This window comes from Stylophora pistillata, chromosome 11, assembly GCF_964205215.1.
Source record: "Stylophora pistillata chromosome 11, jaStyPist1.2, whole genome shotgun sequence".
In the NCBI taxonomy this organism is placed as follows: domain Eukaryota; kingdom Metazoa; phylum Cnidaria; class Anthozoa; order Scleractinia; family Pocilloporidae; genus Stylophora; species Stylophora pistillata.
Window position 1 is genome coordinate 25714680 of NC_142529.1, and position 24613 is coordinate 25739292.

Consider the following 24613-nt stretch of genomic DNA (forward strand, 5'->3'; position numbering starts at 1 on the left):
TTTTCTCAGAAGATACTTGATAGATTCTATTTAAAAAGCGGTTCTTAGAAAGGTCGGGCATGATACTTATATCGATCAAAACTACCACTTAACTGTTTACTGGGAAACCCCTTTTCTATAAATTCTGCGATAAGGAACCAATCAAATGCTTTGTCTCTGTAACACTATCGTATCGTGGGATCTACTTAAATGACTGCGCCATTCGGAATTAACAACCAATGCGGTGACGCCTTCTCTAGCGACTGCTTCTCCCCCTACGAAGAAACTGTGTTAAGCAAGGCCAGATCTCCAGGTTAGAAACGTTTTTTCCCAGTATAATGAAATTAGCTCTCCAACCTTACAGCATTTTAATGTGTAATCCTCTGCTCCGTATAATACACAATCTAAGCATGTGATCTACCAACGCTTACTTTTACTGGGTAAGTTAGGTTTTCTAAACATTATTCGGCGCTAGCTCACCAACTTACTTCAATATCTTCATGCCTGATCAATCTCAGTTCTAAATCCGAAACTGCTTTATTAAAAGCTTTAATTTGTCCGGTGATCTCCTTGTAATAAGCATTCATCACTGATTCATATCGATATTTTTCTTACAATTGATTTATTACCATCGTGAAAATAAATGTCGGTCTTACTCATTACATCATCAAAGAATCGAAGAGAATTCAGTGTGATGATTTATGTAGAACTGTTCCTAAACTTTCTAAGTTATCACAGTGTTGTACCACTAATGGATAAATCTTACCGGTTCCGCAGAGAATATTACTTTTTTTTTTTTGAACGAATTGTGTCTGAGAAAAGTGTAAACATCAATGGCCGGTAGATAGATTTTGAGAATCTTAGACACTTGATTGTTCCTTGTTGTTGTTTCGGAGTAACTTGCATCCATTAAATGTGAATCAGCCGCCGATATTCAGCTCTAAATGATTTTTTCCGAACTCAAATAGGGGATATCTCGTTTTCGGGGAAAACAACATACGCACGAAAGACTTTTCCCAGAAGAAATCTGATAGGTTTCATTTATAAAGCCGTCGTGTTATTGAAAAGGTCAGGGCATGATCGAGACAAACATTTTATTAACTGAATGCCTAAAAGGAAAAGCCGTGCTTCTACCGTGAAAGGATAGAGTGCAATTGTTAGAGTTAAAAACTCATTTGAGAAGATCAACGCTAAGCTCAAGAACAATGTGCAAGCTTGAATTGAAATAAAAAATAACCATGATCGAGACGAAGACTGTATTAACTGAATTCCTAAAGGAAAAGCCGTGACAGGATAGAGGGCAGCTGTTAGAGTTAATAACTCCTTTGAGAAGATCAACGCTAAACTCAAGAACAATGAGAAAATTTGAATTGAAATAAAAAATAACTTCATAAGCGAAGGCTGCATACAAGAATTTTCATCAGAAGCATCGGCGTCTTCCATTTTCTGAAAACTAGCATGATTTTAATTTTGCCATAAGGATTTCTTAGAATTAAGAGCTTTGAGCTATGCTAGTATTATCGGATGTTTAAGGTTTAACTGTTCTTTTATAGGCGTTTGATATGGGAAAGCTGTGAAAGATTAATAGCTTCTTATGGTATTACATCTGATGATTTTATCAGTGGAATGACTTTCTGTAATCTTAGGTTTCGATCACTTCTTTTGGCATCCATGGCTTTTAAACGGTGATGAAAAATTTGTAATTGTTCTACAGAATTTAACGGGCTCCTTTTATCTAAAGGGAATTATACATTTTGCTTTTGTATGAGGGAGGACTAGCTTATTTTCAAGAAAAGAGATCTCGCGGAAAACAAAGGATCAGACGCCAACAAAGATATGAGGCGAAAAGCGGAGGAGCTTGAGAATATTTTGAAGAAATTAGAAAATGAAGAATTGATCATTTGAGAAGATGAGTTTGATCTAAATTGATTCAATGGATAACAAAACTTTGCAATGAAGATGATAAAAGCTTTCAGCTTTGCAAGGTTAAACGTCCTATAGCTCCGGTTTTAATTTAGCATGTGTGATATCCTTGTGGAAATTTCAATAGCCTTATAATTACACAGTAAGATCAAGAAACGAAACTTGCTAAAGCTTGAGATAAACATATTTTAGTAAGACATCTTTTGTAACAGTTCCATCCTTAAGCCATATACTAAAAACACAGAATTTCTACAGCTGAAGTAGCATTTTATTTCTTTAAGAATAGAAAGTTGGCATAACTGTTTAGGAATTAGAAAGTCAACCAAAATCACCGTGAAGTACGAAAGGGACTTCCATTTCCATCATGATCTCACCTAAACGGAGACCGTGGAATTCAACAAACTATGTATATCATGATATAGAAGAGGCTAGAGTCTGACCAGGTACTCCAAATGTTAGGAAAATAAAGTCGAAACAAAATATTAGCGAAAGCAAAGCGTCGCAACTCGATAATTACAACACATAGCGATTGTAAGATACTAAAGATGATTACCTTTGACTAGCCTGCATAAAGGGAAAGCAGTATTTCTATCGTGTCAGGAAAGGAGGCACATTTAGAGTTGCTGACTTCTTTGAAAAGATCAACGCTAAACTTAAGAACAATGTGCAAATCTAAGTTGAAATAAAAAAATATCTCCATAAACCAAGGCTACAAATAATAAATTTCAATAGAAATATGGGCGGTCCATGAAAGTTCTTTGCCCATTTTCCAAAAACTTGCCATGTTTCTTGCCACATGAATTTCTCAGAACTGAAGGGTTTCAACTCATGCTAGTATTTTAGATCGAATGCTTCATCTAAATGTTCTTCCTCATATATTCTGTTCAGACTGGCAGAAAAATTATTTTACAGCATTCCGTCTGGTGATTTCATCACTGATTTTAACATTAAAGCTTTCTGTAACTTAAGTTTTAGTCCAACTGTTTTAGGATAGCTGGCTGTAACTGAGTGGAAATGAATAATTTCGGAATTGCTTCAAAGGATACCACGAGCTACATGGCCCAACAGATGGAAATTATGTTGCTTTCGTACGGAGATGGAAAAGCCTAGCTTCAATATCAAAACTCTGGTGGCCATATAGAGCAATCATAATTGACCTAAACGCTAAATTTTGAAAAGTTTAATGTCCCTTAGCTTCGGTTTTAATCCAGTTTGTGGGGATATCGTTGAGGAAGAATTCATAAGTAGCCTTGCATACTGGGATCGATAGAAGCTTGCTTAAACAGAATATGGACACATTTTAGATATATCCTTTGTAGTAGATTCAATCCGCCACAGTACCGAATTAAAAAGCAAAATTTCTTCAGCTGATGTATTATTTTTATTCTGTACGAATAAGAGGTTTACATTTACATAAGTTTTCAAGCCAGGCTATGTTTAACTCGGGGACAAGAATAATGCATAAGATTACACTGGCTATTCAAGAAATTAAAGATTCAGTTATTTGAAATCATCGTTAAAGAAACTTAATCTATTTCAACATAATCTCAGCTGAGAGGAGACTGCGGAATACAATAAATCAGGCAAACAAACAGAAGAAGCTGGAGTATGACCAGGTACTCCAAATGTTAGGAAAACAAATTCAAAACAAAGTATTGGCGAAAGCAAATCGTTGTTACTCGATCATAACAACACATAGCGATTGTAAGATACCAAAATTAAAGAAATGGTCACCTTACAAGCATCAAATGAAAATCACATGTAACAACAAGGACAATAAAGGTATACTAACCTCTTACATGTCTGCCTGCGTATGGGAGTGCTGTTTAGAAATCTAACTTTGGATGTTTCTCCCAGAGATAGTCGAGGACTTTACTGAAAGTACTTCCTCGGGGAGACTGATCCATAAATGGGCGCCATTGCAACTAAAGCTACGCTTTAAGTAGTCAGTTCTCAGTATGGTAAAGAACAATTTCCCCTTTGTGTCGTGGACATAATAACTCTAGTTTCCTCGCCTAAACGTATTACAGAAATAAGCTAGGGAGAGATCATTATTCCAATTGTATATTTAGTTCACTTTCTCTTTGCCTCTCCTGATAACCTTCTCTTATTGACTATTTGTTCCAATCAAGTAAGTGTTGATGATAACTAAAACTCATAGCTTAACACAGTGAGTGACAATGCGGACAGCACAGTTCTGTAGTTTTATCAATTATATCACGGTGCTGTTGCGAAAAGTCATCCCGTACAACGCTTCAATCAAAGGACGGGTTAATAGGACCTCCTTGTATATCAGTGGCTGTTTGCATGGAAATAAATGGCCTGTTTCGTTCAATTCCATGCATCGAAAGTTGACCACACTGTTTTACAAATCTCATACATGTAGGCCTATTAGGAGAGTTGTCCATTATGTCAATGTTTTGCTGGTCGTTTGGTTTATTTGGACGCCGTCTATATCAACGTTTATTGCGTGGTCATTAAAATAATATTTCCCCGAGCTAATGAACTCGTGTACTCTGTTCAGGTAGTATAGATCTCTAATCTATTAGCTTTAAACGAAAGATCAACATGCTTTCATTTGATCATTATTGATTTGAGTCTCAAAATCAGCTAATCAGAGGCAGAATAGAAACATTAGTACAGTTGAAGTTCATTCTTGGGGAGTCTATATCCGGGCAATTTGGTGGTTCATTTATGTGGATCACGAAGAAAGAACAGCTAGCTGATTATTCACTCGGCCTATAGTAGAAACGAGGTTGTTTGCGTTGCATCCTTGCACGCGATTGCAAAAACTCTTACCTACGGCAGGAATAATTGATATTAATTTGAACGTTTTTCTCCACCCAAAACGAACTTCTTGAGGATGATAAGCAATGGTCCCCTCAAATCAAAGGGAGCTTTTACTAACAGACAGCACTGCGCAATATCACGTAGAACGGCTAAGAAGGAGAGAAGATAATGGGCAACGGAGATAAAACCGTTTTCTACAAGTTTAGTCAAGTACTTTTTCCGATATCAGCAATGCTAAGAAATTTTAGGGGTTTTGAAGTGTCAGTCTGGTCAAAAATAGGGTTGCACAATGCTTACGCATACTTAAGCAGGTCAAGCGTCACGCTTTTCAGGATACAAACGTGGACACTCCCTCCCCGCCCATTCCCTAAAAAAACTCGTGCGGAGCATTTCAAAAGGAAAATAGTTATTGGCACGCGCTGAAACAAACTGAGACCAAGCCGTTGACCTTATGAGCATCACATTCTGCCTGTGGTGAAAGCTGCTTTTTCAAAGCGGGATTGGCTTTTGTCCAGGGTTTATCCAGGGAGTTTCATCGAAACAAAAATTTCATTGTTCTTATTTCTACGAATTGAATCTAAAATGGGAACCAATCATATAAGCTTGTTTGCCTGTAAAAATCGTAAACAGTATACTTTACGTAGATCTGATTGGCTCGCGGCAGAGGAGGCTCAATAGTGACGTGAACGTTACTAGACTTCACTGGAGTCATTGATCACAGTTACAGATTTCCTCAAGCGGCGAACGACTTGCAGGACAAAGCTAAGGTAAGATGGACCCCATATTACAAAAGGTTTCCCTTGTTTTCCTGCGGTTGGGTTTTGGGTTTGTAGGTCAGCCGGTAATACTGAACGGTGCCAAGGGCTAAATCTGCTATCACATCGGAGTATATTCATGTGAAGACAAATGACAAAAATGTTCCCCCGCAACCGCGCCGGAAACTGGCGGATCTGGGTCAACTTCGTTTCACTCGTTTTTTGATTCAAATAGTTTTTACCTTCCCCGTCAAATTCATTTCAATTTTTGATTCCATTGCAGGAATCTATCAATTCTGCAGTAACTCAAGCTGCGTTAAGCAAGATCTTTTACATCAGAAGGTAAGCTTTTGATTTTTTATATTCTAGCTTTTTAGTTCAGTCAGTAATGCTCGATTCATAATTGCATTAAATGAAATATGCACATAGAAAACCACTTAAAAATGTATTTTTGTCTAAATCTCGGCTATTGATGAATGCAAGAAAAGTTTAGCATTACCCTCCGGAAAAAGGGTTACTCTTACTGAAATGCGACAAACCCATGTTTAAATTTTCTACTATGTCGAGTGTTGTGTTTACAGTAATTCCAATATTGAAAAGAATAGTTGGTGTATCTTGGTCAACTTCGTTGAACTCATTTTTAAATTGCTGCATTAATTTTAGTAATTAATTTCATTGCAGATATCGATCACTGTTGCGGTAACTCTTCAACCAACAGCTTCGCAAAACAGCTGAGTTGAGCAAGATCTAATACTTCTCAAGGTTAACCTTTAAATTTCTTACTACTAGTTGTTTTTTTATTCTGCTTGTGATACTGAACATGCTGTGCTAAATCCATTATCAGATTGAAATAGACATTTGTACATCGAAAGTACTCAATGCGAAGTAACTGAGAAAAGTATTTACCAGGAAAATTCATGACCCGATGAGGGAATTCCGCGTTAAATTGCAGGCTCGCCCAGATGCGAAACAATATCGCTTAGTCTCGTTTTCAACTAGCAATTCCACGTTAAGGCCTCGCTTTGTTAAATATCAGAATGCGAGGTTTTATTCAATAATGCAATTCTCACCAAAATCTCAAAAAACATCCAGGCTTCTTCTCGGGTAAAAGAGTTTGATCTCAGTGGAATGTGACAAACTCATTTGTCTGTTGAATATGTTTTTCTATATCGAGTGATGTTTTGACTGGAATAAAATAAAATAAGATAAATCAACTTTATTTTTCGAGGATAGCACTTGACAGTATAAAAAAAATTGCGATCCATGCAAAGAAACCACTCTTTCTAAGAATCCTATGATTAGCCATGAACCAATCAAAAGTGCTATTTGTTTGACACTGTTACCATAAATTAATTTGTGCTCATGAAATCAAAACAAATTTGCATCTGTCACGTTACAGGGAGAGCCCCTCTTTACGAATTTCATTATACCTGAGTTAATTGATTATAAATGGTTCGGTTGTTAAATCCTGTCGTCCAGAGAAAGTTTTGAAAGTTTTCACCGAGAAAAGACTGAATATAGACAACAGGCAGATCTGTGTTCGAGAAATTCTTGGAAAATTGCCGTTACTTATTCTGTTTTATCTTATAGACAAGGTATCTTCCTAATAATTTCTCTTAGATTCATAAGGAAAAAGTTCCTTTTTAAAGGAAAATTCTGCTTTCAAACAACAAGCGTAGTAAGTCAATAACATGCTACGCGTTCTGCATACAAAAATCATCTTCATGAGGGACTTTTCCCTAGATGACTACCTTCATTTTGCATACATGTGGCCATTGAGTTCATGTAGAAAAAGTCTTGCCTTGATAAAAAAAAAAGTGCGATCTATGCAAAGAAACCATTCTTTCTAAGAATCCTATGATTAGCCATGAACCAATCAAAAGTGCTATTTGTTTGACACTGTTACCATTAATTAATTGCACCGGCCAGTTTGCTTTAAGAAGCTAAATTTTGCAGGTCTGACATACTATGAGGTTTGAAATATGTTTCATCTACTCTGTACAGCTTAAGTTGCTGTCTTTGAGCCGGCTAAATAAATGATAGATAGAGTAAGGTGGGAAGATGCATCTTCTTCATATACAGCTGCAAACCTTTCATGATTCGCCAACAGTGCCCAAAAGGTAACTTTTACAACAAAGATTCAGTTGGCGAATGAAAGTTATCTTCGGCTCACTGAGCCAAAGGCAACTTTCAGGCATCAAATCTTTTAAAATAGTATATGGGCTTTAAAGCTTTAAATTTTGTCCCGCGATGAGTTTTCGATTATTAACTTGAACTGCTTCCTGCTAATGAGAAAATGAATCCCTTACTTCTGTATCGGTATTTAAGTAATTATGCAAGATTGATCTAGTTGCGCTAAAAAATTGTTATATCCGGTTCATATAGGAATATTTTGCCAAATATAAAAGCGTAATTTATTCCTCGCACTCTTTCATAATAAATGCAAAACAAAGCAATCATTCTTGGGCATCACGTTGCTCTTCGATTCTTCACCAGCGAATTAAATATTTACGTATTAAATTCAACGAAACCGAATAAATTTATCATTATTTATGGTACCGCTCTTATTCTAGAGAATGGGCTTGTTTTTTTTCCTTATGATTATATTTTGAGCTTTTATTTCATCTCCCTACACACAGGTATATTTCACAGCGAACTACAAAGTGAGGGAATTGTTTAATCTCACTTATATGTTCTTATAATAACGAATAATTATTTTCGCTCTACAAAACATACGCACGAAGGAAATTTCTCAGATAAGTTGACAAGCCTTTGTGTCCATGAAAAGGGGTCAAGGCCTTATTTATATGAACAAGCATATTTTTACTGGGACAGCTCCTTATTTGATAAAATTTGTGAGCGAACCAATTAAATGATTTTTGTGTGTGACACTCTTTCGCTCGGAGAGATCTATTTAACCCAATGCTCAGCAGCGGTTCGGTTCGTTCCATATGAAATGTTTCTCCGTTAAGCAAATTGACGCACTCAAAAACTAAATGATATTATCTTGTCCATTTTATGGGGGTGGGCCAATTTTTGCAGCTACTGTATTTACACGACTTTGTTATTCTCAGTTTTCCGTAATGTAATGATTATGATAGCAATTTTGATTGCCTTTGCGGGATCTTACTCTGCAGGAACACAGATCGCGAAACTGAGAATGGGGGAAATTCTCAGTGAATTAGACAGTCTGGTCGTTGATCTGAGCGTTGGTCAGTCACAGCTGGATGAGGAAGACGCCGAACGGTTTAGAAAGATAGCGGAAGTTATGTTTCCCAAAGTAGAGAAAGCCGTCCAAGGTCTCCGTACAGCGGCTGATAGACTTGACAAAGTGTGGACGACAAAGTGTTCCGTTGGTATATTGGGAGGTTTCATTACAGTCTTCGGAGGAATCGCGACAGTTATGACGGCCGGGGCTGCTACACCCTTGTTAGCCGCCTCAGGGATGGTCATTGGCGTTATGGGAGCAGGTACAACCATGACGGGAAGAATTATAGAGTTATTCATCAACTCGAAAGAAATCAAGAAAGCAGAGAGTGACTTGGAGGAAGCTCTGGATAGCATAAGGCATGTACAGGCCATTATGGAAGGGTGGTTGGAAAAGAAAGCTGCATTCCTGGCATGGGATATTGCCGAACTTGGCTTCACTATCAGAGATCTGGTTGAAAATAAACGATCAGACGCTGCCAAAGATTTAAAGCAGAAAGCGGATAAGCTTGAGAATATTATGAAGAGATTAGAGGAAAAACGATCGGTCTTAACTGATTCCAAGGACCAAAAAAAACGTCATGTAGAACAATCAAAATTAACATGAACAATGGACTTTAAAATAAATTGCCTCCTCTAGGTTCTGTTTTTATCTCATGTGGAAAATTACAGTGCCCTCTGCGCAATAAAGTAAAAATTTTTTTAGGCACCGATAGAAATACTATTCGACGTATCTGTTCTTTAGCATATTTCAACTGTTGAACCACTCTTTTTACTTCAAATTTCTCCAGTAAATGTAACATTTTAATCCATTTTAAATAAACAACTTTTATAATTGTATGTTTTGAGAACCTTTTTTATGTTTGACTCGAGAATTAAGGCGATACATGGCATTACAGCTGTTCAAGAAAGTATCAGCCAATCGCAATCAAAGTTCCTAAGTTGAAAGGAGAATCATGAATTAACAAAATAGCAAACAAACAGAAGAGCCGGGAAATGATCTTTAAAGACTTGAAACTATTTTTTTAAATTCTAACGGTCGTATTTGCCAAAATGCACCCGATTTGTTTTGATTACGCTGGCAAGGCATTCAGATCACTTGCCTTCTCAATTAATCTAGACTTATGCAATCGCAAGTCCCAGTAACAAAAAGTGTCATCCTCGGTAATCAATGCAAGCAGTAGTCATAAGGCTCACGACGCCAGGGGTTGTGTCACAGTGTTTTTTTTTTTTCAGGAACTCCACGCTCTAATTACGCATGACGTGACTAAAGTGGTACTGGTCACACAACTCGTTGTTAATTATATCCGTATGGCCATCACGCGTCACGGCAAACTCTTTTATTTTGCCGCCTTCGGAGGCGTTTATTAAGACACATACCGTTGAGATATTGAAATTGCGACCTTGCTTTAATAGTAAGCCACACTACGAAAATTTTCAGTCAGTGTCAAACAAGAAGTAGTTAAGGCCCGCTAATACGGGCAACATTTTTCTTCAACTTGTCTTGCAACATTAATGCATTGCAAGTTGAAACCCTTTGTTGCGCGTATTACACGTTCGTGACCAACCTGTCTCGCAACAAAATATAGTGTTGCAAGTTGAGGTAACGTGTTGCGCAAAGTAGACTCGAGTTCTACTTTCTGCAACAAATTTTCAACAAAGGGTTTCAACTTGCAATGCAACAATGTTGCAAGACAAGTTGAAGAAAAATGTCGCCCGTATTACCGGACCTTTACGAAGAAAGATGTTTTTCTGTCATTTCACGGGCGTGGGTCAGATAAAAATATTCAGAGTTCTGTTAAGGAATCGAACCTCAGACTTTTGTATTCAGCATACCAATGCTCTACCACTGAGTTACATTGACTCTACGGTAAGGTAAGCCATTGTTTTTTTCTCGGTGTGTCCTTTTATAATATAATTAGACCGGCATTCGCACTCGATACACATTGGAGTTCTCTCCTCATGTGATTTATGGCTTATAGCCACAAAGCCGCAATATTTCAGTTCTTGCCGTAACACCACAGAAGACAGTAGAGGACGATAAACATCTCACAATCTCTTTAAGATTGCGCGTGATCAAAAAACTTTATCCTACAGAAATTTCTTACGAGCTCTTTACTGCCTTTAGGATAAGTTTTCATTTCCATGAAGTAAAAAGCCAAAGATATTGGCTCCTTAATAAACTTGTCAGTTTAAAAATAACTTATTGAACCGTCTATCTGTGAGCAGCCGTTGCCAACCATAGCAAAGCATATGAACAATTTAGAACCGTTAAGAAAGAACTGAAAATTGATAAACCGTCTTTCAAATGGTAACTACATCAATTCTGTTCATTTCAAACGGATTTTTCTCAGAAGATACTTGATAGATTCAAGTTAAAAAGCGGTTCTTAGAAAGGTCGGACATGATACTTATATCAATCAAAACTAACTCTTAACTGTTTACTGGGAAAGCCCTTTTCTATAAATTCTGTGATAAGGAACCAATCAAATGCTTTGTCTCTGTATCACTATCGTATCGAGGGATCTACTTAAATGACTGCGCCATTCGGAATTAACAACCAATGCGGTGGCGCCTTCTCTAGCGACTGCTTCTCCCCCTACGAAGAAACTGTGTTAAGCAAGGCCAGATCTCCAGGTTAGAAATGTTTTTTCCTTGCATAATGAAATTAGCTCGCCAACCTTACAGCATTTTAATGTGTAATCCTCTGCTCCGTATAATACACAATCTAAACATGTGATCTACCAACGCTTACTTTTAGTGGGTAAGTTAGGTTTTCTAAACATAATTTGGCGCTAGCTCACCGACTTACTTCAATATCTTCATGCCTGATCAATCTCAGCTCTAAATCCGAAACTGCTTTATTAAAAGCTTAAATTTGTCCGGTGATCTCCTTGTAATAAGCATTCATCACTGACTCATATCGATATTTTTCTTACAATTGATTTATTACCATCGTGAAAATAAATGTCGGTCTTACTCATTACATCATCAAAGAATCGAAGAGAATTCAGTGTGATGATTTATGTAGAACTGTTCTTAAACTTTCTAAGTTATCACAGTGTTGTACCACTAATGGATAAATCTTACCGGTTCCGCAGAGAATATTAATTTTTTTTTTTTGAATGAATTGTGTCTGAGAAAAGTGTAAACATCAATGGCCGGTAGATAGATTTTGGGAATCTTAGACACTTGATTGTTCCTTGTTGTTGTTTCGGAGTAACTTGCATCCATTAAATGTGAATCAGCCGCCGATATCCAGCTCTAAATGATTTTTTCCGAACTCAAATAGGGGATATCTCGTTTTCGGGGAAAACAACATACGCACGAAAGACTTTTCCCAGAAGAAATCTGATAGGTTTCATTTATAAAGCCGTCGTGTTATTGAAAAGGTCAGGGCATGATCGAGACAAACATTTTATTAACTGAATGCCTAAAAGGAAAAGCCGTGCTTCTACCGTGAAAGGATAGAGTGCAATTGTTAGAGTTAAAAACTCATTTGAGAAGATCAACGCTAAGCTCAAGAACAATGTGCAAGCTTGAATTGAAATAAAAAATAACCATGATCGAGACGAAGACTGTATTAACTGAATTCGTAAAGGAAAACCCGTGTTTTGACCGTGACAGGATAGATTGCAACTGTTAGAGTTAATAACTCCTTTGAGAAGATCAACGCTAAACTCCATAACAATGTCCAAATTTGAATTGAAATTAAAAAATAACTTCATAAGCGAAGGCTGCATACAAGAATTTTCATCAGAAGCATCGGCGTCTTCCATTTTCTGAAAACTAGCATGATTTTTGCCCTAAGGAGTTTCTTAGAATTAAGAGCTTTGAGCTATGCTAGAATTATCGGATGTTTAAGGTTTAACTGTTCTTTTATAGGCGTTTGATATGGGAAAGCTGTGAAAGATTAATAGCTTCTCATGGTATTACATCTGATGATTTTATCAGTGGAATGACTTTCCTTAATCTTAGGTTTCGATCACTTCTTTTGGCATCCATGGCTTTTAAACGGTGATGAAAAATTTGTAATTGTTCTACAGAATGTCACGGGCTCATTTTAGCTAAAGGGAATTATACATTTTGCTTTTGTATGAGGAAGGACTAGCTTAGTTTCACGAACAGAGATCTCGCGGAAAACAAAGGATCAGACGCCAACAAAGATATGAGGCGAAAAGCGGAGGAGCTTGAGAATATTTTGAAGAAATTAGAGAATGAAGAATTGATCATTTGAGAAGATGAGTTTGATCTAAATTGATTCAATGGATAACAAAACTTTGCAATGAAGATGATAAAAGCTTTCAGCTTTGCAAGGTTAAACGTCCTATAGCTTCGCTTTTAATTTAGCATGTGTGATATCCTTGTGGAAATTTCAATAGCCTTATAATTACACAGTAAGATCAAGAAACGAAACTTGCTAAAGCCTGAGATAAACATATTTTAGTAAGACGTCTTTTGTAACAGAGTTCCATCCTTAAGCCATATACTAAAAAAACAGAATTTCTACAGCTGATGTAGCATTTTATTCCTTTAAGAATAGAAAGTTGGCATAACTGTTTAGGAATAAGAAAGTCAACCAAAATCACCGTAAAGTACGAAAGGGACTTCCATTTCCATCATGATCTCACCTAAACGGAGACCGTAGAATTCAAAAAATGATGTATATCATAATATAGAAGAGGCTAGAGTATGACCAGGTACTCCAAATGTTAGGAAAATAAAGTCGAAACAAAATATTAGCGAAAGCAAAGCGTCGCTACTCGATAATTACAACACATAGCGATTGTAAGATACCAAAGATGATTACCTTTGACTAGCCTGCATAAAGGTAAAGCAGTATTTCTATCGTGTCAGGAAAGGGGGCACAATTAGAGTTATTAATATTAGCGAAAGCAGAGCGTCGCTACTCGATAATTACAACACATAGCGATTATAAGATACCAAAGATGATTACCTTTGACTAGCCTGCATAAAGGGAAAGCAGTATTTCTATCGTGTCAGGAAAGGGGGCACAATTAGAGTTGCTGACTTCTTTGAAAAGATCAACGCTAAACTTAAGAACAATGTGCAAATCTAAGTTGAAATAAAAAAAAATATCTCCATAAACCAAGGCTACAAATAATAAATTTCAATAGAAATATCAGCGGTCCATGAAAGCTCTTTGCCCATTTTCCAAAAACTTGCCATGTTTCTTGCCACATGAATTTCTCAGAACTGAAGGGTTTCAAGCCATGCTAGTATTTTAGATCGAATGCTTCGTCTAAATGTTCTTCTTCATATATTCTGTTCAGACTGGCAGAAAAATTATTTTACAGCATTCCGTCTGGTGATTTCATCACTGATTTTAACATTAAAGCTTTCTGTAACTTAAGTTTTAGTCCAATTGTTTTAGTATAGGTGGCTGTAACTGAGTGGAAATGAATAATTTCGGAATTGCTTCAAAGGATACCACGAGCTACATGGCCCAACAGATGGAAATTATGTTGCTTTCGTACGGAGGTGGAAAAGCCTAGCTTCAATATCAAAACTCTGGTGGCCATATAGAGCAATCATAATTGACCTAAACGCTAAATTTTGAAAAGTTTAATGTCCCTTAGCTTCGGTTTTAATCCAGTTTGTGGGGATATCGTTGAGGAAGAATTCATAAGTAGCCTTGCATACTGGGATCGATAGAAGCTTGCTAAACCAGAATATGAACACATTTTAGATATATCCTTTGTAGTAGATTCAATCCGCCACAAAACCGAATTAAAAAGCAAAATTTCCTCAGCTAATGTATTATTTTTATTCTGTACGAATAAGAGGTTTACATTTACATAAGTTTTCAAGCCAGGCTATGTTTAACTCGGGGACAAGGGTAATGCATAAGATTACACTGGCTATTCAAGAAATTAAAGATTCAGTAATTTGAAATCATCGTTAAAGAAACTTAATCTATTTCAACATAATCTCAGCTGAGAGGAGACTGCGGAATTCAATAAATCAGGCAAACAAACAGAAGAAGCTGGAGTATGACCAGGTACTCCAAATGTTAGGAAAAAAATTCAAAACAAAGTATTGGCGAAAGCAGATCGTTGTTACTCGATTACAACAACACATAGCGATTGTAAGATACCAAAAGAAATGGTCACCTTACAAGCATCAAATGAAAATCACATGTAACAACAAGGACAATAAAGGCATACTAACCTCTTACATATCTGCCTGCGTATGGGAGTGCTGTTTAGAAATCTATCTTTGGATGTTTCTCCCAGAGATAGTCGAGGAGTTTGCTGAAAGTACTTCCTCGGGGAGACTGATCCATAAATGGGCGCCATTGCAACTAAAGCTACACTTTAACTAGTCAGGTCTCAGTATGGTAAAGGACAATTTCCCCTTTATTTCGTGGACATAATAACTCGACTTTCCTCGCCTAAACGTATTACAGAAATAAGCTAGGGAGAGATCATTATTCCAATTGTATATCTAGTTTACTTTCTCTTTGCCTCTCCTGATAACCTTCTCTTATTGATTATTTGTTCCAACCAAGTAAGTGTTGAAGATAACTAAAACTCATAGCTTAACCCAGTGAGTGACAATGCGGACAGCGCAGTTCTGTAGTTTTATCAATTATATCACAGTGCTGTTGCAAAAAGTCATCCCATACAACGCTTTAATCAAAGGATGGGTTAATAGGACCTCCTTTTATATCAGTGGCTGTTTGCATGGAAATAAATAACCTGTTTCGTTCAAGTCCATGCATCGAAAGTTGACTACACTGTTTTACAAATCTCGTACATATAGGCCATTTGGGAGAGTTGTCCATTATGTCAATGTTTTGCTGGTCGTTTGGTTTATTTGAACGCCGTCTATATCAACGTTTATTGCGTGGTCATTAAAATAATATTTCCCCGAGCTAATGAACACGTGTACTCTGTTCAGGTAGTATAGATCTCTAATCTATTAGCTTTAAACGAAAGATCAACATGCTTTCATTTGATCATTACTGATTTGAGTCTCAAAATCAGCTAATCAGAGGCAGAATAGAAACATTAGTACAGTTGAAGTTCATTCTTGGGGAGTCTATATCCGGGCAATTTGGTGGTTCATTTATGTGGATCACGAAGAAAGAACAGCTAGCTGATTATTCACTCGGCCTGAGGTAGAAACGAGGTTGTTTACGTTGCATCCTTGCACGCGATTGCAAAAACTCTTACCTACGGCAGGAATAATTGATATTAATTTGAACGTTTTTCTCCACCCAAAACAAACTTCTTGAGGATGATAAGCAATGGTCCCCTCAAATCAAAGGGAGCTTTTACTAACAGACAGCACTGCGTAATATCACGTAGAACGGCTAAGAAGGAGAGAAGATAATGAGCAACGGACATAAAACCGTTTTCTACAAGTTTAGTCAAGTACTTTTTCCGATATCAGCAATGCTAAGAAATTTTAGGGGTTTTGAAGTGTCAGTCTGGTCAAAAATAGGGTTGCACAATGCTTACGCATACTTAAGCAGGTCAAGCGTCACGCTTTTCAGGATACAAACGTGGACACTCCCTCCCCGCCCATTCCCTAAAAAAACTCGTGCGGAGCATTTCAAAAGGAAAATAGTTATTGGCACGCGCTGAAACAAACTGAGAACAAGCCGTTGACCTTATGAGCATCACGTGCACAAAAGCCTTCTTTATTCGTATGACCAGCATTACCTGACTGCAATGCCAGCTGCTTTTAAGACTTTTGCAAACTTATGACAAAGAGTGGTATCGACATGATTAACGAAGAAGCCCCAACTTTTTTGGTTCAAAACTTATTGACACTCGGCAAAAATCTATGAAAAACTAACATTACATAATAGAAATTTGGACTTTAACATTCTGCCTGTGGTGAAAGCTGCTTTTTCAAAGCGGGATTGGCTTTTGTCCAGGGTTTATCCAGGGAGTTTCATCGAAACAAAAATTTCATTGTTCTTATTTCCACGAATTGAAACTAAAATGCGAACCAATCAGATAAGCTTGTTTGCCTATAAAAATCGTAAACAGTATACTTTACATAGATCTGATTGGCTCGCGGCAGAGGAGGCTCAATAGTGACGTGAACGTTACTAGACTTCACTGCAGTCATTGATCACAGTTACAGATTTCCTCAAGCGGCGAACGACTTGCAGGACAAAGCTAAGGTAAGATGGACCCCATATTACAAAAGGTTTTCCCTTGTTTTCCTGCGGTTGGGTTTGTAAGTCAGCCGGTAATACTGAACGGTGCCAAGGGCTAAATCTGCTATCACATCGGAGTATATTCATGTGAAGACAAATGACAAAAATGTTCCCCCGCAACCGCGCCGGAAACTGGCGGATCTGGGTCAACTTCGTTTCACTCGTTTTTTGATTCAAATAGTTTTTACCTTCCCCGTCAAATTCATTTCAATTTTTGATTCCATTGCAGGAATCTATCAACTTTGCAGTAACTCAAGCTGCGTTAAGCAAGATCTTTTACATCAGAAGGTAAGCCTTTGATATTTTATCCTCTAGCTTTTCAATTCAGTCAGTAATTCCCAATTCATAATTGTATCAAATAGAAATATGTACACAGAAAACCACTGAAGAATGTATTTTTGTCTAAATTTCGGCTATTGATGAATTCGAATGCAAGAAAAGTGTCATCTATATCATCTTTATTCATACCAGGACTGCAATGCCAGCCTTTCTCGAGACTTTAACAGAATCATAACAAAGAGAGGTATCGATTGATATGTTAAAATTAACGAACAAAGCCCGAACTTTTTCGGTGCAAAACTTATAGACACTCGGCAAAAATCTGTGAACGACCAACATTATTTAATAGAGATTTTAGAGTGTAGCATTGAGCCTGTTAAAGCTGCTTTTTAAGAGCGGGATTGGCCTTTTTCCAGAGTTATCCAGGGAGTTTCATCGAAACCGAAATTGCATTGTTCTTACTTTCCACGAATTGAAACTAAAAATGCGAACCAATGAATAAGCTTGTTTGCCTGTAAAAAAATACTTGACATAGATCTCTTTGGTTCCCAGACTCCTCAGTGACGCGCAGAGGCTCATCAGTGACGCGAATGTTACTTAATTTCACTGCAGTCATTGATCACAGTTACGAATTTCCTCAGGCGACTAACGAGTTTGCAGGAGACAGCTAAGGTAAGATGGACCCTTGTTTATCTGCGGTTGGCTTTGTAAGGCAGCCAATATTACTGAACTGCCAAGGGCTAAATCTGCTATTACATCGGAGCATATTCATGCGAAGATAAGCGTCAAAGTTTTCCAACCCAACCTCGCCGGAAATTGGCGGATCTGGGTTAACTTCGAGTTGAATTCAAGTAGTTTTTGCCTTTCCCCATCAAATTCATTTTAGGTTTTCATTCCATTGCAGTAATCGATCAATTTTGCAATAACTCAAGCTGAGTTAAGCCGGATCTTTTACATCACAAGGTAAGCTTTTGATTTTTTATATTCTAGCTTTTTAATTCAGTCAGTAATGCTCGATTCATAATTGCATTAAATGAAATATGTACATAGAAAACCACTTAAAAATGTATTTTTTTCTAAATCTCGGCTATTGATGAATGCAAGAAAAGTTTAACCTTACCCTCCGGAAAAAGGGTTACTCTTAGTTGAATGTGACAAACCCATGTTTAAATTTTTTACTACGTCGAGTGTTATGTTTGCAGTAATTCCAGTATTGAAAAGAATAGTTGGTGTATCTCGGTCAACTGCGTTGAACTCATTTTTTAAGTTGCTGCATTCATTTTAGTAATCAATTTCATTGCAGACACCGATCAGTGTTGCGGTAACCCTTCAACCAACAGCTTCGCAAAACAGCTGAGTTGAGCAAGATCTAATACTTCTCAAAGTTAACCTTTAAATTTCTTACTACTAGTTTTTTTTTTATTCTGTTTGTGATACTGAACATGCTGTGCTAAATCCATTATGATTGAAGTAGACATTTGTACATCGAAAGTGCTCAATGCGAAGTAACTGAGAAACGTAGTTACTAGGAAAATTCATGACTCGATGAGGGAATTCCGCGTTAAATTGCAGGCTCGCCCAGATGCGAAACAATATCGCTTAGCCTCGTTTTCAACTAGCAATTCCACGTTAAAGGCCTCGCTTTGTTAAATATCAGAATGCGAGGTTTTATTCAATAATGCAATTCTCACCAAAATCTCAAAAAGCATCCTGGCTTCTTCTCGGGAAAAAGAGTTTGATCTCAGTGGAATGGGACAAACTCATTTGTCTGTTGAATATTTTTTTTCTGTATCAAGTGATGTATTGACAGGAATAAAATAAAATAAGATAAATTAACTTTATTTTTCGAGGATAGCACTTGACAGTATAAAATACTGATAAACTCGTGGCCCCCAAAAATAAATTAAAAATAAACACAAATACAAATAAATAATGAAGTAATTAAAACTAGGTGATTAAACAATTAAAATATGAATTATGTAAGAATTAATATAAAATATAAAATATAAAATATTGAGAATAAAGTAGAATAGCCTAAGCTAAGATTTTTTATTAATTTTAAACTTTGATATTTCAATTAGTTATCGATTTTAAGATTTTGACTCTTTTTAAATTTATTTATAAACACATTTTATTTTATTTATTGTCATTATTATTTTATCCATTAGGGTAATTAATTTAATTAATTAGTTAATGAGGGCCCCACTGAAAACCGCTATGGAGAGTTTGGCTCCCTCGTTAAATATTATTATTATTACTATTATTATTATTATTAAGCTATAGTAAAGTGACGAACATCTTTATAGGACTCCAAAAAAACATATAAAGACTTCCTTAAATTAAAATTTTTCAACTAGAGTTACTCTTAATTTCAGTGGAAAGTGAATTCCAAAACCTAGTGGCTGATACTTGAAAAGTCCTAGAACTTTCTGATTCTCTTTTATACTTTGGACAAATTAAACTCAAAGGCTCATATCTACTTTGTCTTTCAGCAGAACGTATGTCGGTGTTCCGTTTGAGTAATTCTAACATATAATCGGGACACACCCCGTTCAGACGTTTATAAACTAATGCGCACTGATTAATCTTAGCTTCATGAAAAAAACGCAGCCAATTAAGTTCTCAAAACAAATCTACACTATTTGCTCTAGTATCAGCATCGAGAATAACGCGTGCGGCACACTTTTGTAGCCTGAAGGCCTTACTTTAATTATGAGCAGATGTAGAAACCCACACACTAGCTAGAGTCATACATCATGGTCTGTTTTATCATGGCATTGTAATAAAGAATTCGTTGATCTAAAAGTGAATGACGCCTGATTTTTTTCAAAACAGCAATACGCTGTGTTAGCTTCTTACGTACACAGATTATCGATATGCTCATTTAATTTAAGCTAAGTGTCAATAATTACACCTAACAGTTTATGAGACTGGACTTGTTCGAGTTCGACTGGGTTTACATTGATAGCGAGTGAGGTGCTACTCATCTTCTTCTGTAGACGTAGACTCCAGGTGGTAATCTATAATCAACATTGGCACTGATAGTAGTATCATCAGCATATATGTCTGCTGCTATACGTTCCAGTATCTTTGCTGAGATCGTTTATAAAAATAGGAAACAAGACTAGTCCCAGGATACTCCCTTGAGGCACTCCAAGATTTGCATCTCTGAGAAATTCAAATATTACAAAGAATTGGAAAGTAAATAAAGGAAATTTCTCGATTACTCCATATAAACAACGGTAAATTATCCATCGTAATAACTCTTTTCAAAATAATTCCCCGAAATATTGTGCCAATATGGCCATTGATCGTTCTCAGAACCATCTTGATACTTGATAACAAGTGTATTCAAGCATCGACGAGAATCGAACCTGCGCATTCCAAATACGAGTTGAGCGCAAACTTTAATAACAGTGCACACACTCAATCCTGATTCTTTTTAACTCAACCTTCCAGGTTGAACCTTACTCTCCACAGGATCAGTACTAAAGGCTAAAATGGACAGAAACGAAAAGCTAAATCTTTTGGAGATGGACGAGGTAAATCAATGAGTATCTTATCGATCTTGAACATATAATTACTATGGCAGATCCAGGGGTTGTTCGGGTGATTCGGTCGAACCCCCTAAATTCCCTAAATTTTCCCTAAGAACGCTGGAAATCATGTTTCCGAAGACCTAATTTTCAAAATCTCGGACTCCTCCGGAGGGGGACAATTCTCCGAACCCCCCTCCGAACCCCCCTCCGAACCCCCCTTGACTAAATCCCGGATCCACCCCTGAATTATGATTATCGAATGATTACAGAACAGCCTTCGACTGCTCCATAAAAAAACAAACCTATTCACCTGCTTGCTCGCTCACTATAGCGAACGCACTGCTAGATTTTCACAATGTAATTGTAATAAAGGGGGAAAACAGAACAACCGTGAAACGTATTATATTGAACCAAGGTAACTTCGATTACACACACAAAAGCGGTCGCTCTAAAGGCACACACATTCTAACGCGCGCGAAACCGTGTTACGTGATCCGATGCCTACATAATGATTTACTTGACCAGAGGTCTAAAATACAACAAGAAATAGCTTAAACCTATCAGTTATTTACAACAATGATAAAGAAGGTAGATGAAAATTGAACGAGGAAAGGACAGCAAGAGCGACGGTACCTGACAGTTAGGATACATGTATAAAACGACATAGAGAAACTCTTGGAAAACCTGACTAATTGGGTGCGAAGACTATTTGAATAGGAAAAAGCTGCGAAGAGATGGGAACTATTGAAACCGCTGAAAGGCGCTGCAATACGTAACACTAAGCCCTTGTATTAGGGGGAGGAGGAGAGGTCAATATACTCTGACCTACAATAAAACAATAATAACATAATCCTTTGGACGTCTTAGAAGTACATTTCCTAACTCAAGCTTCAAATTCAAGGAGAAGCCACAAAAATGAGGAGGGGGGATAAGTACAGTTTTAAGCGTGCTTTCTGAAAACCTCATTGGCATGAACAGAAGAGATTTGCTCGTCCTGTACCTGTCCGTGATTTGACCAAAAGTGTGTTCATTCAATAACACACAGATAACTTGCGATGTTACCAATGAACGACAGGGTCATCTTTTCCCTCTCAGTGTGTATCTTAATTGTCTGAATGTCTAATTGTAGGAAGAACGCGAGAAAATGAACCTTGATCAAGAGGAAATAATCGGCATGATCAACCTTTTGCCCGAGGATGTAAAGCAGCAAGATAGAAGAGATTTGAAATTGCTTCGGGAGAAAACAGAGAAGATGGATTCCAACGCCAAAAAGACCATTAGGAGCCTTCGTGAAGCAGCAAATAGACTAGACGACGTGTGGAGGGACTGCAAGACAGCACACGCGGTTGGAACCAGCGCTGGAATAGTGGGAGGAATTCTCTCAATCGGTGGAGGAATTGCGGCGATACTGACAGCTGGGGCTGCTACTCCTTTGTTCATAGCAGGATTGTGTGTTGGAGGCGCTGGAGCCACTACAAACCTTGGGACAGCCATCGCTGAAGGTCTGATAAATTCTGATGAAATCAAAAAGGCCGAGAAACACTTGGGTGAGACCGTAGACAGTGTAAACGAGGTAAACAGGATCGTCCAAACGGATTTTATTGTGAAAGATAGAGTAAGGCTCATCTATATTTATTACCTTGCCAAAACTCTCAAGTTAGGAAGCCCTTGGGTCATGAGGATTCTTCGGGAGGTGGTGTTTTTCGCTGTAGGAACACCTATTAAAATCGTAGTACAAGTAGCAGAAAAGGTAGTGGCATGTGCGAGTCAGGCCGGTGCAAAAGCTGCAGTCCAAGGTGGTGCTCAAGGGGCGGGAAAGGCAGCTGCGCAATCTGTTGACGATGTGGTACGAGCAACGGGTCAGGCTGGAGCACAAGCTGCTGATGACGTGGTCAAAGCAGGTACCAGAGCGGGCTCTGAAGCAGTCGGCGAAATTGTCGGTAAAGTCGTTATTGCCGTCAATGTCGCATTCGTGGTGTTCGATGCCATAGACCTCGGCTTCACGATCAGGGATCTCGTTGAAAACAAGGGATCTGATGCTGCAAAAGCTCTAAGACGAAAGGCAAGAGGCCTCGAGGACGCCATGAAGCAGTGAAAATCAGCAAAAAGGGAAGAGTTCGAAACAATTTCAAGTCATAAACAAAATTAAGATTAATTTGCACTGGCGTGAACATTTTCGTCAGTTTGTTGCACTTTGCCATTTTGTTAAGAGAAAATTACATTTAAGGACTGCATTAACGGCATTTAGCAAGTTCTCTTTTTTGTGTGGCTTCTTTCGATTATCAGTTCAATTTGTATGTAATAAAATAGCTGGATATTTTTAAAGTGACGAACTTCCGAGGTCTTCTGGGTTGACGCCTGCATGTCTGAGGGAAAATTATTCAATGCTTGCCTTTCGGTGAGGAGAAAGACCATCTTTACATTTATCTACTTTCCCAGTTTAATGAGGAACTGCGGCATAGCTTCAAAGAAATCCTTAATATACCCGAACGCAAAGACCCTTGTAAGGAATGTTTGGAACAGTCTTGAGATAATTACTTTCCCTTCTTTTTCAGTTGTATGTCTCTCATTGCAATGATACGAAGTCCAAAGTCCTTGAAAATTCTTTGACTTTACGAGACAAAGATTCATTGGCTATTGCGCGAGGCAGTTCGACGAATTTTTATGACGGAAATGCTCAAAGTGGTAAGCACCTGATTACGAAAATCCCCACCACGATAGAGCCGACCACGTGGTCAGGACACATTTGTTTCATCCCGCCTGCTCGTATCCTATCCTATCCTTGATCGTTTTTGTATTGTTTTGTTTGTGAAATTGGGGTGCTCACCTTCATGGAACATTTAATTTCCACCCTACTTCTCCCAGCGACAGTCATTTAAGGCCGGCTGAGCTTGTTCTCAGAATAGGCATATATTGACAACAGATAAGTAGAAAGCGATGGAAGACTGTACCCATTTCTAAAGGTTATTTCTTTTCAAAGACTGAAACAGCAGAAGTTAGAAAAGATATTCTAGTTCATTCGAATCCCTAGGCAAAGATGAAAAATTTAGCATATCTCACGTAAGCAAACAATCTATTTCTGTATAAAACAAAAATCTACGAGTTCTGCTTGAAATTAAAACAATAAGCTTCCTCCTTTCTAAATGGTTTGGCAGTAATTTTGATACTGTAAGGAGGGTGCTATTTAGGACTTTGAGTTCAGGATCTGCTTTCCCAGCTACCTGTCACACAAACTCTTCCCTTCCCAGTCCTCTCTTATCCTTAGCCTCGCACACTCCCAATCGCTCCCGACAACCGCGCCCCCCCCCCACCTTTTTTTTTCTTTTCTTTTTTCAAAAGTCAACCAAGCTACAAAAACGCCAAAGTTAATCAGGGAGGGAGATATAAGAGCACTAGCTCCCACAATCTGCAGAGTGACAAACCTTGATATTCTAATCGCCATTCATTGATAAAGCTAAAAGGACGATAAAAAAGTTCAGAAATAAGTATATCTTATTAGACGTTTTGTTGTGTAGTATCGCAGAGTATTTTATGAGTTGTGCTGTATTTGAGAAGCCTTACGAGCTCGTCAAAATACAAACAACGAGTAAAAATACTCAGCGATACTACACAACAAAACGCCTAATAAGAGATTTATTATCCATCACGCCAAACTATTTCAGTGCGGGCGAATTTCGCGGATATTTATGTACTGGGAGTGTGTGAAAGAATTTTCCGCCATTTTTTTTCCTAATTTCAATCCAATTCGTCGCTTGCGCGATGCGAGAAAACCTGTCTAACTAGTTCTCTAAATCAGCGGGTTTATAACCTGTCTAACTAGTTCTCTAAATCTACGGGTTTATATCGAATTAATTTGATGGCCTGCTCCCAGTTGGCTTGTTAGCTCAATTGGTAGAGCGCTGCACTAGTATCGCAGAGGTCAGTGGTTCGAGTCCCGTACAGGC

General features: G+C 37.7%; 3 protein-coding genes across 5 annotated transcripts in view; 2 read left to right on the top strand and 1 right to left on the bottom strand.

Annotated features, from left to right (window-relative positions):
* The window catches only part of LOC111336746 (uncharacterized), a 139607-nt gene that overhangs the window by 108332 nt on the left and 6662 nt on the right, over positions 1-24613 (bottom strand). The gene's annotated exons all lie outside the window — the stretch shown is intronic.
* Positions 228-12906, top strand: LOC148720835 (uncharacterized). Its single transcript, XM_088737679.1, has 6 exons — positions 228-292; positions 5337-5459; positions 5731-5789; positions 6129-6209; positions 8585-9257; positions 12783-12906. Exons 5-6 carry the CDS (start codon positions 8608-8610, stop codon positions 12889-12891), a joined length of 759 nt encoding a protein of 252 aa, XP_088593805.1. The 5' UTR covers positions 228-292; positions 5337-5459; positions 5731-5789; positions 6129-6209; positions 8585-8607; the 3' UTR covers positions 12892-12906.
* On the top strand, positions 11195-22998 carry LOC111336739 (uncharacterized). 3 transcript variants are annotated; one of them, XM_088739237.1, is made up of 8 exons: positions 11195-11291; positions 16693-16815; positions 17081-17139; positions 17683-17802; positions 18035-18093; positions 18434-18514; positions 20590-20672; positions 21799-22998. In XM_088739237.1, the coding sequence occupies exons 7-8, from the start codon at positions 20631-20633 to the stop codon at positions 22762-22764; spliced, it is 1008 nt and encodes a 335-aa protein (XP_088595363.1). In that variant the 5' UTR covers positions 11195-11291; positions 16693-16815; positions 17081-17139; positions 17683-17802; positions 18035-18093; positions 18434-18514; positions 20590-20630; the 3' UTR covers positions 22765-22998. The 3 variants fall into 3 exon arrangements, with proteins under 3 accessions (XP_088595363.1, XP_088595364.1, XP_088595365.1); XM_088739238.1 differs by having other exon boundaries at positions 18434-18487; XM_088739239.1 differs by lacking the exon at positions 18434-18514.